The sequence below is a fragment of the Nicrophorus vespilloides genome, unplaced genomic scaffold (assembly GCF_001412225.1).
Source record: "Nicrophorus vespilloides isolate i.1.1-1 unplaced genomic scaffold, Nicve_v1.0, whole genome shotgun sequence".
Classification (NCBI taxonomy): Eukaryota; Metazoa; Arthropoda; class Insecta; order Coleoptera; family Silphidae; genus Nicrophorus; species Nicrophorus vespilloides.
Window position 1 is genome coordinate 116,217 of NW_017099680.1, and position 19,411 is coordinate 135,627.

The following is a 19,411-nucleotide window of genomic DNA, read 5'->3' on the forward strand; positions in this document are numbered from 1 at the left end:
ATACACGTATAAAGAAATCTGTGGATATTTTATAAATAATATGCGGGAATATGTGGGTTAAATTTATTTTAAATAAATTATAAAAAACTTAAAGATGAACATCAGTAAAATCTTTGAGTTTACAATAAAGCGAAAACGCATAAACTATACCAAATATTTGGAGTACACATATACCTAATCCTACAGCGCTTAAAATAATTAAATGTCCTTTCATGTGATCTTCCATACGATCCAAACAACCCTATAATAATTAAATAAATCATTATCATTGCTCCACAAAAAAAAACTTCAATTTACCGAATAATTGATGTTAGATGGATGCGTCCGTTTGCCGCAATTAACAGTGATAGTTTTGCAGCACGAATCAGGCACAATATTGATACCGGATTTGTTCTCCATCCGCCATCTGCTCGATTCCCAATCCATGTAATTGCCAGCACCGCAGCAATCAAACTGAAACCAAAAACCGACATGAAGACCGATGACGAGTCCTAATGATGTAACAGTGATTTACCGAATCCTGAAGGAAATCTATGGCCGCAGTTTTGTCTTCGTTAATGCCGTAATTGGCGTTCAACGTTCCATTGAGATTCAGCACGAGTTCGTCGTGAACTTGTTCTTGGTAAATGTACGCAAGTATTCCCACCATGGCTTCAATTAAGAAAATCAGGAGAAGGCAAAATATATACTGAAACATGATCGAAATAGAATCGTAATATGTAAATATATATATAAAATGTAGGTTTATTGAGGAAATCCATAAAGGGGGGTTTAAAAATAGGGCGTTTGTTCGAAATTAGATTTAATTGCTTACCAAAAGGAGGAGAGGTCTGTTTTCTTTGGACACGGCGCAAAAGCCGATAATGGTAACAACTAAAACCAATCCTCCGGCTGCTAAAAGGAAGTAAGTAATGATTGGATAAGTGGCCGTCGTTAGTAGGGCTACGTATTTGTACTTGTCCAGGAGGACCCAAATCGCTGTACCCAACACCAAAAGACCAGCAACCTAAAACAAAATTTCATCCCAATTATTTTTATCCAAAATAGAATAATTTTCAATAACTCACCATGAAGAATACATTGTAAATGTGAAGGACGTATTTGAGGAAATTTGCACTGCAACACCCATCGTCCCTTCGTCTCGCCCTTGCTGTAGCCATAATTATACTTTAATTAATCACTGAATAAGCAAAGAACGATCATTCTGCAAGAAAAAAAATAACAACACTTAATTTTTTAAATGTTAAGTTAACAATGTAAGCGAAGAACACTCACTGAATGGTTTAATGATTATTGCTTTGATAACGTAGTATATTTCCTGTATGAAATTATGATTTTATTGCTAAATGGATACATATTTGTAGATGGTAGCTTTTCGAAAAACGTGACGCAAAAAATATTCGCACATCGCATACAAACTAACTCGCGTTTATTATTTATTGACAATAATAACTTTCTTTTTCGGCGTATGTAAATTTTGTTACGTAACGATAGTCTTCAACGATCGTTTGCAAATCTTTTCCACATATGGGATACAACTAAACTTATTTAGGAACATTGTCAATTGATATTTAACATCGCTACAATTCTATTTTGGCTATCCTATATGTTAAATAATCACTAAATATTTAAACGTAGACGGACAGACGATTCAATATGTAATAACTATTATTTTCTATTAAAATACTTTTTTTGTATCATACTTTCGTCATCTTCGCCTTTTTAAACAGAATATTACAAAAATTTATTAGGCAATATAAAATTTGGTGTAAATATCACTCATAGATCATTGGCCTTTTTATATATTCTTAATAAGAATAAGAAAGTAAGTTAAATGTAATAAACATTAAATATAGTACATTTTCGCTTTACAAATTCTTGTCAATAGACAAGTCATGTATAGAAAACATTTAGATTATGAATGTTGACAAATGACTGAGTGAGATATATATTTTGCTAAGACTGTCAATTATAAAACATAATGATGTAAATTTCGAACCAAAATCGTAGTTTGTTAGTACTGTCTTCCTAATTATACTAATGATACTTAAAAATAAACGTATAACACAAATTATACGCTGAAAACATATTCTGAAATATAGCGATCAAGTTATTGTTGTCGTGTATCTGTGATTCATGTAGATAGATTTTTGGTATTATCAACGCATTCGAAATTTAATACAATTTACTTATCTGATACAAACACAACTTCGTAAAACTCCTCGAGAAATATGTTTCATACGAAATGAACATTAGTTTATCACAGATGACTAATATCCTATCTGCTTTCATATTTTATAATGGTTTTAAAATGATATATAGTAATCATAATAAGTGTGCAGATATATGAGGTCTGATAAAAAATTTATTTAAAATGAGTGAAAAGTCATAGTTATAAGCAAATTATTTATTACATAGAATGTGTACATTTATTAAACAATTATAATCTACAGGATTGGATTGTACGATAGTTTTTACTAAATTATTTATATGTGTATAATACAGTTACAAGTATAAATATATATATGTATATATTTATAAATTATTTATTTTATACAAATAGATTAATACAAAATATATTATAGGAAATATAGTGTGTTTCTATATAGTTTAGTATGCTTAGGTAATTTCTTAAATTTTAGAATGGGAAAATTATATTCATGGAATCATTGATTAAAGCTACAGTAAACACATTTGTAAAATACCCAATATTAAAATTTACAATACAGGAAAAAAAAAAACATGTATATAATTAGATATAAATGATAAAAAACACAGCACTGTTATATAAAGTATATAAATATATACAAAAAAAAGTAAATGCTTTAATTAATAAAATATTAAACGAAAATGATGCAAGCACCCTGATTAATTTTTCCGTGTTTTTATTTGTACTAGAATTAATGTAATTCTACTAGTGCTTTCTGCAAAGTTGCAACGATGTTCTGATGGAAGGCGATTTGTTGCTCGATGTGCCTCTTAAGGGCATCCCTGAGATCAGTCTCCCTCTCGTTCTTGAAGTGGTTCAACTCTGACATCGCTGTGTACGTTAAGGTGTCGCAACGTGACTTGATTTCGTTCACGACCTGCCCGGACATGGTTTTCTCGCATTCTTTCCTCTTATTCGATGCCCCTTTGCAAACGGTGAAGATCCCCTGGAATGATGTGGTTATTCCTCGGTACAGATAGAATTTATCGCCCAAGGGATCCCAATCGTACATCGGTTGCTGCTCGTACAATTTCCCGATGTCCATGTACGCTGTGCCAATGTGCTTACAGAATTGTGCTAATTTACATGGGATAGCGGTATTATCGATTGAAGTTCCTAAGGCAAAGAAATTCTGTCCGATTTTCAGACTTTCCTTGGAATAAAGCGTTTTGTATTTCTTGCTGGCATCGGTGGTTGTAGCGAGTACTACTTTGAAAACGTTGTCGAGCCGATTGATGAACGGAAGATTTTCGCTCTCCAAATTCTCAGAAACGGACGGCAACAACGTCCTCTCCGGTGCTTCTATACATAAACAGAATGCAGCTCCTATCAGTTGGTCCTTCTCCGCTTGCCGTTTTCCTTGCTTCCATAATTTCTCTTCGGTGCACGTGAGGAAATGCTGCCATACCTCGCATCTGGATAAAATTGGATGTCTGCAGACGTAATCCACAAACTCTTGGAGTTGAGCACGACGATGTTCGATAAATTGGCCTTCGTATCGCCCGGAGATCTGTTTATCAGGCAAAGGAGGCACTGCCAGCAATGCAAACTTCTCTGACAATCTCTCGTGTAACCAATCAAAATGCTTGTATCTTCTCGACACTTGGATATTGTTGAAACTTGGAGTCAGTTGATATGCAATGTAACTTTTCAGGCCTTTCAATTTCGATTCTTTTTTGGGACTTGTCACCTGCACTGTATAATTACCATTGGCTTGCGGCCAGGCAAATGACATCTCATCCAGCTGGATGATTCGAATTTTCTGATCATCACTCACTTGCACTTTGACTTGTCCCAGCAAGTAATCCTCACCACCATTCTTAACAAAACTTGAAAATCTATTGAGACTTTTCTTCGATACTGTGCCTTTGTTATCTGGGAAATGGTGTTCGCCTCCATCATAGTTGCTGCTGAAATCATCATTCATGTAGATGTTCTCATTATTGTTTTGACCTATTTCTGAGTATGTGTCATTGTCCCAATCATCGTCCCATTCTTCTGTTTTAGTTGGAGATGTGTTTTGTGCCTCAACGATTGGACTTGCTGTTGCTGTGATCTTCTCTACGTATGCTTGAGGGAACAATCCAGATTTGCCCACACTGTTCAGACCCTCCCACCAGCCTTCTCCAACATCCACCCTTGTTATCTTCAGAATCTCTCCAGCCACAATGCTCATCTCCGCCGTATTCGGCTCTCCATCGAAATCGTACAATGCTTTCACCTCGAACGACATTTTAATTAATCTACTTAGTAAATTGATAAATCACATAAAATATTTGGTTAAACTTCACTAAACTCTTTGTTTATCTCTAATTGCTGCGAGTGTTCATTAATTTATCCTATTTCCTCGTCATCTCCCACAAAACTAAACGTCACACTGACATCTGTCAGGCCGCTTTGAGCCTTCGTCGAGAGGGGGCACCAGCTGTCACGTATTTTAAACTGGAAACAAAATGGCGCGATTTACAATATTATAAATAACATTCAAATTATATTTACATACGCATTACAATTACACTTCTATAATTAACGATGCTTTCGCCACTGAATTACTAATACTTATCTCTACTCTAGTACTTAACCTAATTATGAAAGGCATATAGAACTGGCACGCTCTCAATGCAATCAATATATTATGTAAGGTTTATCGAGACACCAGGTGATATATTTCGATGCATTTATATAATACCATATTTAGAGGCGTATTGTGCACAAAACATATAAAAATAAACTGTTTTAAAGCAGATATTAAATGTAAATTATACGTGATGGTGCATAGCCTTGATGTAAATATTAATTATCCTCGTGGCAATGGAGTTGAATAATTCATAGGAATACAGAACACGCGGCGATAACCAAAAACGCGTTTGAATAACTTCGCGATTCGAATGGAAGAGCGCTTTTAACAATATTAAACGCGAGTAACTGCGCGTAATTGTATAGTTACTTAGGGCAAAAAAAAGTAAATGAGTATTCCGTGTACATAAGATCTAGATGGTTGAATGGATTGATTGATGGATGGATGAAAGAGGAGACGCAGCCTCGGGACCTTTTTGTGCCTTCGGCGGGTCGAAAATAACATGAAACATGCGACGTGGATGTCGGCGAAAGGGCACCTTAAAGTTCATTGAATTTATTGTATGCTTTTTGCGCGTTGCGTAACTTTTATCTCTCCGGTACAGCTTTGATACTGTAAGTCCGCGCGACGCGTGCTGTAATAGCCACAAAACAAGTTTACATGTTCCGGCTAACAAATCAAGGTTGCATTTGTTAGAATGATAACAATTTGCAATGAAAAAAAAATTGTATCCGATGAGAAAAACGCACAAGGAACTCGTATTGTTTACCGTTCACAAATTCGTTCTGCTTTTCCCATTTAACGTTTTATCTCGGCCCGCTTTATGTAATCTCCGTTCTATTGCAAATACCATTTATTTTTCAATATTCATATACTTTTGCAATGTATAACAAATATTTGCTATATTATTTTTTGTTATAAATTCTTACATTCTAAATTCTTTAATCATTACTAATGATGTTTCAACGAAACTGCTTCATCAAATTATATTTGCTAATAATATCTTATTTAAAAACAATTTATATTACTTAAATATTACTAAATTAGCTAATAATTATCTTATTAAAACAAATTTCTATGTCATTTTACACTAAAATTTCATAAACATTTATAAAAATAATTTACCTAATTTTGATCCTGTAATAAATGTCTAATAAAACCATGACACAAATTGGTCAGGGTATTTTATTTATAGATAAGAAGTTACGTAATCCTTTAAATAATGCGCATAATAAACGACAATAATAAAACTGAAATTGCTTCATAAAATTATTTTCAACGATGCAGTTCACTCACTGTTTATATAAGCTTTAAATATATTATTTCTTGTTAATCACATTTTTAAGTTTGATAATGGAAAAATCTACGTATTACATAATACCAGGGCCGCAACAAGGAAATCTTGCGCCTGGGGCAAATGTATAATTTGAGCCATCATCTCAAGAAATCAATAACGCATGTAATTATTTTATTGATTAAATTTTTTTTTTTCATTACTAATTTACTGTAATTTTTGCGTAACCTATGTTGCTTAAATAATTCGGATCACTTCTTTGGACATTTAAAATACGTCCATTAACCTTTAAGAAAAATGCTTCAAATAATAGTATAAAGAAATATGCAGATAATTAAGAATTCGCTATAAAATTATCATTAGTAATGATTAAAAACCTATATATTCTTGTTTCATAAACAAGAAATTGGAATGAAATTGACAAAAAACAAGCATTATTCATAAATAAAAATATTAGACATTAAATGTATTATACAGATTTTGCACATCATGTTAAGGATCTGAAATGTAAATAAAAATTATATAACATCAATTGTACTTAATCACATACTTTTTATCTGTCTTTCTAAATAAATTACAATAAAACTATATTAAAATAATTAGATATTATAAAAAAAAAACTCTTTAGTCATATTTTTTTGCTGTTATCAAATAGATTGATTCTTGGAATGTTTATGCAGCATTTTAAAAATAATGAACATTCATTAAAAATTATAAATAATTATAATGAACGCATTGTATAGTTATTGCGTATGTTTTCTATGGAATTTTGTTGTTAATTTTCTAGTATTTTGTTGTTTACTTTAGAATTCAACGTTGACTCATACAAAAAGGTTTGTTTTGTTAGAATATTGTTATGCGCGATATGTTTTGAAGAATATGTCAGAAATACATACAAAAATTATGTACAATTACCTTAATATATAAAATATTTTATGTAAAAAAACTTAGAATTAAATGTAGCAAATACAGTCTTATACCTCTGATAACGAAGCTACCATATAAAGATGTCTACAATTTCAAGCACATTTAACATAATAAGTATTATAAAAATAGAAATTAAGTTATCAATGTGTGAATGTTGATGATGATGGTGTATGATGAATGGATGAGTGTAAGATTTAGAAAACGTTGTTAGTAATGATGACAGGAAAATAAAGACGAATTAAAGAAGTTCCTGTCGAAAAATGTAAATAACTAAAGACAGTTAATTAAAGAGATGTACGAGTTGTTGAAGACCCTATGCTAACATAGTTTAGAATTCCTGTATCACTTAATCTAAGTTTGGGTTAGTTATGTTTATTTTTTGAACTAGCGCCTTGGACACTCGTGGGTTCTTACACATTGCAGACCCTTCCTATGCAGTAGTTACGTAACTTTTTTAGACTTATATTTCTATATGTAATTTCACATTTTGAAATATCATTTAATAAAACTTTTCTTACGTACAAAATTTTCTTTCCGAAGATACATTTTACCTCAGATAATGAAATTTCACTTAACAAAGTAATTTCGAGGAACGCATTCTACTGCTTAATGGAATTATACTTGTTTTAATCATGATTCTTCAGATTATATCAATTTATAATTTCTTTCAGTTCAAACACAAATAATAATATATGAAAACAATATAAAATGTACAAATAAAATACAAAATGCATTACTTCAATTTGATATATAATAAAAATTATTGATTATTTGTGTTATTTCCTACTGAATGGAAAGCAACGAATAGTTACCCAATTTAAGTAAATTTATTGCAGATAGAAGTACGCGGCATTTTTACATAGTGCTATTATTGAACGAATAATGTACGGAGAACAGTTGCGTAGTTGGAAATTAGATTGGAAAACCTCTAGGGGATAATAGATATTAGGAAACGTATGTGAAATTTGAATAAGCATTGGATCGTTCGTTTCAGTCGGCCCCGGGATGTGTGTGTATGTTACATAAAATTACGAGTATACAGCAAGTAGGATTCAAAAACATTCCACCTACAAGAATGCTCATGGTATTCAGATTTTAAGAGTAATCGCGCTTAAATTACAACGTAAAGAAAACATTTAATTTTATAATGCGTAATTGATATATAATTTTAATTATTAGCTAAAATGTCTCATTTCTTTAGTATCTAGATTATTTTGTTATGATTATAAGATTTATTTTTCTGCTCATCTGTTATAAATATCTATGACTAAAAAAATGCGTAATAGTCTCTTTTTTTAACTGCTTGTGGTCTGTGGAAAAATGTAAACGCGTTGTTTACATTTTAGCGCATCGATATTTAAAAGAAAGAAAAATGCGTTCCAAGAACTTCGTACTTGATTCGAGTACAAATCTCTGGTTCTAATTAAAATCGAATTATATGTACACTCCGTGTGGTCTCTTATTTTGCACAGTACAAAAAACAGGGATATGTTTTACTGAGTATGAAAATAATATACAGCTATACCTCGCACAGTACGTACTCCGGACTGTTTGAAAACGGACTAATCGAGGAAATAAATAGAAGTAAATGGCATAACAAAGGCTTGACTGAATGAACAGAAAAAAACACGAAATAATTTATATTTATTATGCTAAATTAACGGATTATAGATATAATTAATTCCTCTGTACTATCAAAATATATATAGTTTATATAAGCGTTTCTAAACACCAATACGAACCAACATTTGTCTCGAAATGACAGTTGTCACCTTGTATCCTAAACTGGTACAAACTGTCACAAATGAATCGTAGTATAACTGAAAACAAATATGTTGGGTCGTGCTGAAAAAGGTTGTGAAATGCTGGTTTATTCAATGAATATGAAATTTAATAAATGTTTAATGAGAATTATTACAATTAACTGAAATATTGAAACATTTTTATTTGATAATTAAATTAATTGAGACTAATGTTCGTTCTAGTTTTATTTTTCGTCATTAATTGATAGACTTGTTTCTCAGCTCAATGGTTTTGGACTTAGATTATTAGTATGTTTTAATGGTTGTAAATCTGGAACGACGAGACAATTAATTAAAAGTAGTTAATTCCATCAAATGACGATTTCGTGATAAAGTCAACTAATGATTTCCAATAGACCATAACTAATGTCACAAACGTTTAAAATACTGTTAAAATCATTCCAAGAAACGTATGCAAGCATTATATAAAACGTTAATTTTAACAGATATATGGTTATAATAATTGAATAATACGATAATGCGTTCAATTTTGAAGTCATTTTTGTTACAATTTATGTTGCTCGTTAAGCGAATAAATTTTGTTCAGAAAGATAACGGCCGATAGAAATTTAGCCCAAATTCAATTAATGTAAACAAATATAAACAAATAACATCTCGTTAAAAGCTAGTAGTCTTTCTATCAGTGTTTACAATAACATAAATTTAATTCTATGAAGAAAATATAATTTGTTATAAAAGAAGTAATAACTTTTTGTTTTCTTTTACCACCATATGCATCCAATTTATGAATGTTCTAATTTGAATAAAATATACAATTTATTATTGTTATAAAAATGTATTATCAAATTGCAAAGCATTTTATAACTAATAGAATATTAAATATCAAAATAAATACGAAAAACAAACATGTTATTTAGTTGTAATCTAATATTTATTTGTTAACATTGAACTAATCATTGATAATGATGATTATTATTTTTGTTTCTTATTTTTTAGAAATAATTTTCTAATTTATTATTAATTTAAAAAATTAATTTATAATCATCATTTTAATTAAAAAGTACTTTTTTAGAATATTGCATAAATTAAAAACAGTAGAAAATATAGTATTTTCTTACACATGATCTGGTTTACTTTAACCAGTCAGCTAAAGTCGCGTAAATAAATCGGTTTCACGTTACACACGTAAAACGCACTGAACGTATAAACACACAAAAAAAGATCTAAAAGTTTAACATTTGTAAAAGAATATACGAACAACTTTATATTTCCATAATTTAATTTAAATTGAATCGTTAATTAAATTACTATTTCGCTTCAAAAAAAAATCATATAAATGGTTTTGCAACAACCAACAAATTACATAAATAATTATAATAAAAAAAAACTATTGAACTATTGTAAGTCCGTATCTTTTCTACCTTTATTTTATTACTAATTTAAGATTATTCCAATGGTAAATATAATATTGTAATGACGAATGGGTTAATTTCTGTTCACTGCCATAAAATAAACTTGATTTTTTTTGCAATAGTATTTTACCATGGTCAGTAGCCTTTTGTATATGTATTTTTGTGTATTCAATAAACAATAGTTATTATAATTGTATTACAAAGTATACTTGTGACATTATAAATAGTTATGTATATTAATATTGCATGTAGTTATTGTAAATTTAAATAAAATACCCTTTCCTTTTTCTAAAACACAAAAAACATATAGAATGAAAAATAAGAATAAAATAAAGGAAATGAATAAAATATGTGTATTTGTCTGACACATATTTTAGGTGTTAATGCTCAAATAAAGGAGTACTGCTTTCCTTTATTATATTCCACGAAACGAATATGCAATACAAAACTAAACTGAAGTCATCTAGTTAGTAGTATATAAAAATACCGTTAGAAATAGAAGAAATACTAGTATCTTAAGTTTAATGTCTATGCAAGCAAAAGATTTTTTATATATTAGAAAAATGGAAACAAAATAATTAATTTGCAGTCGATATACTTTAAGTTATATACAGCAATACCTCGCATAGTTCGGCTTCGATTAGGCCGGATGTAAAATATCAAAATAAACCGAATTTAAATTGAGTAAAAATAAAATCTAAAAAAATAGTACACAAAATTTTGTGTATACAAAAAATATCGTTTTTCCCATTAAAGACTTCAATTTGTCCGGTTCCAAACAGTCCGGGATATTGGTAGAACCGATTACACACATTATGCCAGGTATTTCTGTATTTGTATATATATTTTAATTACTAACGACCAAACACATTCAACCCAATGTGACGTGGGAATAAATATGTATAGTATTTATATCAATAATTATGTAATAAAATGTATTAAAATCCACTAAACAAGGAATTTTTGTTCATGACCTATCAATATAAATATTTTAATTAATTAATGTATCGTTGCAGTTGTCTGCTCATCCTCCATAATATAAACGAAGCATTTCGCTATTAATAAATTGATGACCATCCATTGAAGACAATGGACGTCGTTTATTTCAATTAGTTGGGCGCTCATGCGATTACAGGTTTTATTAAGTTAATTATTAAATCATCGATAAACGCTATGAATACAAAATGCGTTTTACCCACGGCCTCCTCTTGTTATAAAACAGTAAAAAAAAAAACAAAATCTAAAGGTTATAGTTACCATGGTAATTCTCAAAACAGGACAAAGCATGAAATAAGAATACAGTGGAACCTCGCTTAACAAATTTAATCCGTTTCAAAATTTCCGGATTTTTACTCGTATAGTGAAACATCAAAAATACAAGTACACAATTTTTAAAAATGATGTAGCAGGCCCGCAATCTAGGACTTCTCTTCTCATCATCACTCGTTATGCAAAACGTCGCTCGTTAAGCGAGTCATTTTTCTTACAATTTATTTTTCTCGTTATGTGAGGTTCCACTGTATTACAATTTGCGAACGAGTTTGCAACAAACCGATAAACATGACAGAAAGGTTATTCGTTCCGATTATTACCATTGTAATATAATATTAATCGAATCTCGCCTCCCGTTTCAACGAAACCAGGTACTTACTGCACATAATTGATTCACAAAACAAAATTAACTACGAATAACGAAGTGTTTATCTAAATTATGAAAGTAAAACCAGCTGAATTTGCGTGTTTAATGCGTTAATTAAATACGTGTTCTTGGACGCGTTTTTTTTTTAATTTATTCTGACATTAATACTGATAACTGTCACAAAAAAAAACAGGTTAGAAAATTTGAAAAAGTTTTACGTAATTTAATTAAAAGTAATTAAAAACATATCATAATGAATGTATTTAGTAGTTGAATTAATAATTAATACTAATAATATTTATTATTTTACTTACTTTTTATATTACATATGGAAATCTGTTATTACAACTTTGAAATGAGTTGAAGGTCTTACATTTGAATTAAACTTAATAAAAACAATTGATTTTATATACAATAATTTGATCCAATAATTAAATTAAAATGTGTAAAAAATATCACATTAGAAACACATCTATTGGCAATCATCTATATTCCAACCTCTAACTTTCTTGACTGAAGATAATGTATGAAGTGCTGATACTTGAAATCTTATCTAATATTTTATAGGATTAGAATAATTCAATTATCTAGATATAATCGAAGATGCACCTTTTTGACCGTTGACAAAGTATAACATGATAAAAATGAAACTTTCCAATAAGTATTTCTACTATTAAATCACGCATACCAATTAGATTGAACTCTGACCTTTACATTATACATAGTTGTATTAGTTTACCTGATTTAGGCATAGTGTAGAATCTCTCATAGATATATCAATATATGTACACATTAAGAAACATGAAACATAAAATTGAATTTAAAAACTATTAATAAAGATTCCGTTAACAAAATATTACTCCATAGTAAACGAAATAAAACGATGCTAAAGAAACTTTGTCGGCAAATAACAAAGACTATCGAATGCATTAATATTATAACTATAAACCTACTTGACAACAACTCAATAACTCAATGACTAAAACGTTTCAAACCGTTTAAAAATTTATCAAAACAAATATTATGTAATTTCTCCCAGCACTACCGCTTTCCATTAATTCTCAATCGTAGGATTTACTGAACTATCGTCAATGAACAATTATATTTAATCAACTTTAATTAATCATATCTATCTATTACATGTAAATGACTTAGAAAAATGTAATGTGTTTCCTTAAAATTTAAAGTGAAGTATGTTAATTCGGAATATAATACAAATCTCCATTTAAGACAGATTATATAACAATAAAAATATAATTAATTAATTAATTAAAAAATTATAATCTAATTAAATAATTAAGTTATTAAATCACTCAAATATATCAAAATATGTACACATTAAGAAACATGAATTAAATGAAAAAAGAATAGATTTGATTTATTTTACTACCTAATTGTCTACCTACTGTTTGTCGGAGATTCTTTATTTCGACTAAACTAAATGCTAGAAGAAATTTATGAATTATATAATTGGCAATTCCAAATAAATAAGTAAAGTGTTTCCTTACAATTTAAAGTGAACTAATTCAGAATATAATACAAATTTTAGACAGATTATGTAACAATAAAAAGTATAATCAATTAGTTAAAAACATGTAATATAATTAAATAATTGCAAGTTACTGAATGAACTTTTTCTCGAAAATTAAAAATCAAAACATACACATCTTTAATTATGTATACGTTTTGATCTCTCTTGATCTTTCATGCAACTACAATTAATATGAGTTTTTGTTAAAAAAACTTTTCTAGGTAATTATTTATGTCGTTATATCTCTGTTAATTCACGTGACGTGTAATGCGGATTATTTTCGATCTATATCTACATTTCATCACCTTTAAGGCTGAAGTCACCAGCAGTAATCTAAGAAAATCACTTTTAAGTTCTTTCAGATAAAGCAACTTCTCCGTAAACAGAATATTTCTTAATTCTTACATTAGTATTTTTTGCTTTCCAGTAATAGAAACGTATCAAAGTGTAAATTGCACTTTGTTTTCTTCCATCTTCTAGAGTCTACTAAACAGACACAAATCATTTGATCCCAACCAAAGTTGTCTAAAGACGGTTGAAATGTCATCTTTCAGAATAAGTACAAAAGTCATTTGTTTTTAACAATTCAGACATATTCAGGCATTAGCACTTGCACAATATGTAATATTACCAAACAAACCTTGAACCTTGAATTGGTTCAATTCTAACCTTGAATTGTTTAATTTATAAATTAGAATTTAGATTTTATTTAATATTATTGTCTAGTTTTCGAACTAGGTGATTAATTTACTTGAACAATGGTTTTCTAAACCATGGAAGTCAATTTATATTCTATTTGTGTTAAAGTACCGTAACGCAATTGAAATTATAAATAAAAACACTTAAGAAGTTTTGAATTGGCGTGATAATGGCTATTTAAACAGACATGTATAATAAAAGTTTCAAGTGGTGTGGGCATCATCATCAATCAGTTAAAAAAAAATAAATGTAACGTGAACCAGGAACAATTGTTTTGTACTTTTTTAATTAAACAGCAATAATCTAAGGAATGCGCTTATTTATATTCGCCTAAATTCCATTCACAAAGCCGGCTCGACCAGATTCGTTATATAGCCCAGGGTGGATGAAGTTAACATAAATAGAAGCAATACATTGTTAGCAATGCATAAATGTCGCGCATAACCGAAGCCAAAACATTTTCATCGTCGGAGCCGCAGCATTGGGGGAGTAAAACGAAAATATTTGCACGGAAAACATAACGCGTGTAAGCGAATATACGTTGCCTTATTTTTGTCTCTCTTTCATACTCTTTCTCTCTATATGCTAGCACGATGTTATAAATATAGCGCTAAGTGCTGAAAATTACGTCAGAGGCCTTGGTCGCAGATAACCTTTTCGAATAATAATTTTCGGATTATCCTTCGGGAGAGGTTTTTCATTAATTGCGCTCTGGATGTTACGTGATTCAATGATGCTAGTTTTACCGGATTCCGCAAACGTTAGATGATTATATAAAGAAAAAGATAAAAAACAAACGATTATGGAGAAAGAGAGCAATCCGAGCAAGCGGAACTTGTATTCGGTGAGTGAAAATGCCTAAAAAAGGTAGAGCCAATCCAATTTGTCTACGTTAATTGGTGGAATGGTGGCGTGGAAGAGACGCGCTTCGCAACGCATGTGTAAATATTGGTTTTTGACGAGATAGAGTTGTGTGTGTGACCTACTAATGGATGATGATGATGGTCTATTCAAAATAGTGGAGGCCGATGCGTGGAAACGCGCGTCTAGATTCTATTGGAAACAGATGGCCAATTGATACTTGGTTTGCATCGGTGGTCTTCAAACTGTTACGCACAATCTCTTCAGCAGTTCCGCATATCAAAGTAAAAAAATTTAATAAAAAACGTTGAAAATTTATTAATTTATAATATTTATGATCAATTGCAATTATTCATTTAATTTTTATTTCATACTTTTTATTAAGCTATAATTATACATGTATTTTAATAATTATATTTTATACAATAACTTGTATTAACATTTGATCTACATTGTTATTTCCATATATTATTGTGTAAAAAATACAGCAATACCTCGCATAGTCCGGGTAATACAAATAGAATTTTGTTCAATTAAAATTTACTTTGTTTTGACATTTTCAAACTGGACTATTGTGATCGAATTCCGTATTATTAGAGGTTTGCTGTATATATTTTACTTAATAGTCATGAATTGAAAATCAAAAACAGGAAGTAACATTTTATACTGAATTATATCTAAAAATATATGTATTTTGTTTTACCTTGAAATAACTGGCAATCATTGCCTTTAAATGTAGAAGTACTACTGAACTAATTTTATGATTTACAGTTGAAATAAACATTTTTTAAACGAATGTAAACATAATTACGCTTTAAAAATATATTATGAAATGTGTAAATATTATAGTATAAAATGTAATCATTCCGTCAACAAATGAAATATAATTAATGCATAAATATTTAAGTTAAGTTATCAAAATTAGTTTATCACTTCTAATATTAGATATCAAAAAACTGAATAGTTTCCTAATGAAAAATGAATGAAATTTGAAATAGTCAAAAACTTAAAATGCGAATATATTTTAAAATTATGTAGCAGCAACAACAAAATACAATAATTTAACTGAACAATACCTGTTTTCTATACTTTTTTTTTTATCAAAAATTGAACGCACCGTTTACTAAATGTTGAACAAAACAACACATAACACATTTTCTACAGCACACATGCTGATAGTTATTCAATATTTTTGATAATTTTCTTTTGACTTTTAGCAACAAAAAAAAAAATAATTCTTCGAATTAACAATATTTTGCAGAGGTAGAGATAATTATATAATTTTCATTCCATTTTTCATATAAATAATTTTGTACCGTTATCTTTCCTGATTAACGCAAAAAAACTTAATATCTCCTGGAGTTAACAAATGTTTGAAAACCACTGTTGTTATTTTAACATATTTTTTTTCTAAAATTTATCCAAAAATAATTAATATTTCCGTGTGTTGGAATAGTTTGAAAACACTGCTTTTTATAGTGATATTCTTTCATTCTGCTGTTTAAAACAGTATAAAATGATCATTTATGTAGAAAAAATAGTTTAGTCTACTATTTAATACTTTGTTTTGAAATTGTTAACCGGGCTAATCGACGTCGACGATTGCTTTTTTTTGTTTGAGTTGAGAATGTTTGAAAACCACAGGTGTATAAAATATTACATTGTAGTTGATGAGAATTAGATTATCGAGCGATCTGGATCGCATCGTTACACCCATTCGGACATCCTCATGAATGGGTCCCATGCAAATTACCATTTTCAATGACATGTAAACAAATTCATTATCGAAAGGAGCGCATGCATTAAATTGATTGGGCAAGAAACATCTAAGGTCGTGCAAGTAGAAATAAACAAACAAACAAAACAAAAAGGAAACACATGAAATGACCATGAGCAACTAACTACAACTCGATGATTTCTAACTAGTATTTACAACAATTTCTTGTATATATATATAGAGAGAGAGATTAAAATAAGTTACGAACCTATGCGGCGTTTTTATTTTGAAAATTCAAGTTTATTTAGGGACTTCGTTTAGCAATTAATTATTCAAATGTCACCATCGTCCGGCACTGCGTGGGCACGACTCTGCATATCTGAATGTTGTATTCAATTTTGAAAATGAAACGATAGGAAAAAAAAAGTGCGCGCGCTTTCGCGATTCGTTGCTGCGTTGCGTGGAGACGGTGCTCGCCACGGGACAACCTCCAGGTGGAAACTGAATGAAGCAGATCGAAAGAGCGCCAAATGGGAATAGCGGCGCGCGCGAATTCCGCGTAGGAAGTCCTCCGGCTTATTTCCCCCCCACTAGGAACAAGAGATGGATGCCATCGTGGGTTGAGGAATTTTTACATTTCTTCGGTTATTTCATTTACGATCCACTCGAAACGTATGAGTGAAATCCCCGAAGAACTTAACATCTTAACGCTCGATCATCCATTCATCCTTTTTTGGACCGAACACCTTTCCAAATCTGAATGGAAGGCGGCGCTCATCATTCACTTTATAGTACTACATTTTTATTACCATTCAAGAATTGAATTATGCAAGTTATTCAAAACCAAATAGAATGTATTTATAACTACATTTTCACGTAAAACTGTTCAGTTTTCAAATTTGTTGTAAATGCAAGATAGATGAAAAAATAATCACATTACATTTATGGTATTAATTAAATAAATAATTAAAATTGATTTATAATTATAAAATCAGATTTAACTTAATTTTATTGGGCACTTTTCCACCTAAAATTGTTAGTGTGTAAGTGAAAAATTGTATTTTCAATATATATATTTGTATCTAATTGCTACCACAAAATCACAGTCAACTTAAACACTTATAATTGAAATTGTTAACAGTTAACGATAAGTTCTACTTCGACTTTTAATGTAATTCACATTTCATTTATTAATTAAACAACTAATTAAAATATGTTTATAGTTATAAAATCATATTTAACTTAATTTTACTTAACAGTTATACAAGTAAAATTGTTAATATATAAGGGAAAAAATGTATTTATCATATATATAACCACATTGCTAACACAAAATCACAGTTAACGTATACTTGAAATTGTTAATAGTTCAAGTTTTACTTCTACTTTTTTGTAATTTACTTTACAATTATGGTGTTAATTAAATAATTAGTTAGAATATAAATAATACAAAATCATATTAAACTTAATTTTACTTTTACTTTTTCCAAGTAAAATTGTTAATATTTAATCGAAAATTCAATTTTGTTGTAACTGGTTAGAATGAACACCTAGATTAAATACATGATTTCCAATGCAAATATTTTATTTATATTATAGTAATTACAAACTTGTACGAAAATACTATACTAATCTTATAACCTGTTTGTTTTAGGCCAAGTTTTTCTTAATTATATAAATAAAGTTTATATTTATTTTCATTTTATATAGTTTTAATTAAATAATTTAAGAAGAAAATATTTATTTATTACGTAGCTTCTGCGTACTATTACAGTATAAGTGGATTGTTGAAAAAAAGAATCATATAAAATTCTAATAAATAAATGAAAAAAACATTTTCATTTTTAAGCTGAAGTTACTAAATTACATCGTTTATACTAGGTTACGTTCCATAAAGGCATAAATTGTTTTTAATTATTAATTTATATTCCTATTAGATCTCTTATTTTGGTAGATTGGAAGAAACGAATATAATTTCTATATATTTATACAATTTGTTCATTATTTACTTTTCACGAATGCATACGTATTGTATAATTTCGTTATAATTTGAAAAATCACTAGCAGGAAAACCTACGGTCAATAGTCCTTTGTAGGAGTTGACTTTTTGTTTCTTTATTATTGTATGAAAATGTTAAATTATATTTTTGGTATAGTTGCAATTAATATAATAATATTCTTGAAATAATATTTATTTTAAGCAATTAAACTAAAAGATAAAATTAAACTAAAAGATAAGTTTAAATTATGATTGTAAAATGTAAGAAATATTATTAGTTTCAATTTTTTTTTGAATAAAGAAAGTTCGAAAATGTTTAATCTGTTATTACGCAGCATTGGAGGAGTTGACAATGAATTAAACATTATTATAGAAAGATATTCACAGGCTTGCTAGATTCCAGGAATGAACTCGGTAAACATTTATAATCAAGATTCGTATAGTATACGGCAAAACTTATCGCTTACAAAACAAGAGGCTAACAATGATACAATAATTTAATAATATAACTTTCTATGTGCAAACGTTATGCTAGCAACTTAAACGCAATCTGCAATAAATCTGAAATATGTTTGTTTATTTTATTTATATATTTGTGTGTTTCGAAATGTAAATTTTGTAATAGTTGTATATTATAAAAAGTATTGTTTATTATTACAAATATAATACAATTTGTGAAAGGGATTAAATAGGATTATAGAATAAACTAGGTATTGTTTAAAAAATATTTTAATCTAGTTGAAAACAAAAATCTGTATCTAATACTTAACTTATTATTAAAT

General features: G+C 29.1%; 2 protein-coding genes across 2 annotated transcripts; both read right to left on the reverse strand.

The window, feature by feature from the left end:
- Window positions 1-21: 21 nt before the first annotated feature.
- Window positions 22-17,209, reverse strand: LOC108565173 (CD151 antigen-like). The gene is made up of 6 exons (XM_017924487.1): window positions 16,899-17,209; window positions 1,068-1,204; window positions 815-1,006; window positions 515-688; window positions 298-453; window positions 22-241 (listed from the first exon to the last, which is right to left on the reverse strand). Exons 2-6 carry the CDS (start codon window positions 1,158-1,160, stop codon window positions 89-91), a joined length of 768 nt encoding a protein of 255 aa, XP_017779976.1. The 5' UTR covers window positions 1,161-1,204; window positions 16,899-17,209; the 3' UTR covers window positions 22-88.
- On the reverse strand, window positions 2,781-4,927 carry LOC108565172 (sorting nexin-18). Its single transcript, XM_017924486.1, has 2 exons — window positions 4,713-4,927; window positions 2,781-4,651 (listed from the first exon to the last, which is right to left on the reverse strand). Exon 2 carries the CDS (start codon window positions 4,440-4,442, stop codon window positions 2,901-2,903), a length of 1,542 nt encoding a protein of 513 aa, XP_017779975.1. The 5' UTR covers window positions 4,443-4,651; window positions 4,713-4,927; the 3' UTR covers window positions 2,781-2,900.
- Window positions 17,210-19,411: the final 2,202 nt, after the last annotated feature.

Bases quoted from the DNA above. Each gene is read 5' to 3' on its own strand.
- LOC108565173 (XM_017924487.1), bottom strand. From the start codon at position 1,160: ATGGCTACAGCAAGGGCGAGACGAAGGGACGATGGGTGTTGCAGTGCA. The intron at 1,007-1,067 runs GTGAGTTATTGA...ATTTTGTTTTAG, and splicing joins TTTACAATGTATTCTTCATG to GTTGCTGGTCTTTTGGTGTT. The intron at 454-514 runs GTAAATCACTGT...TTTTGGTTTCAG, and splicing joins TAGATTTCCTTCAGGATTCG to TTTGATTGCTGCGGTGCTGG.
- LOC108565172 (XM_017924486.1), bottom strand. From the start codon at position 4,442: ATGTCGTTCGAGGTGAAAGCATTGTACGATTTCGATGGAGAGCCGAAT.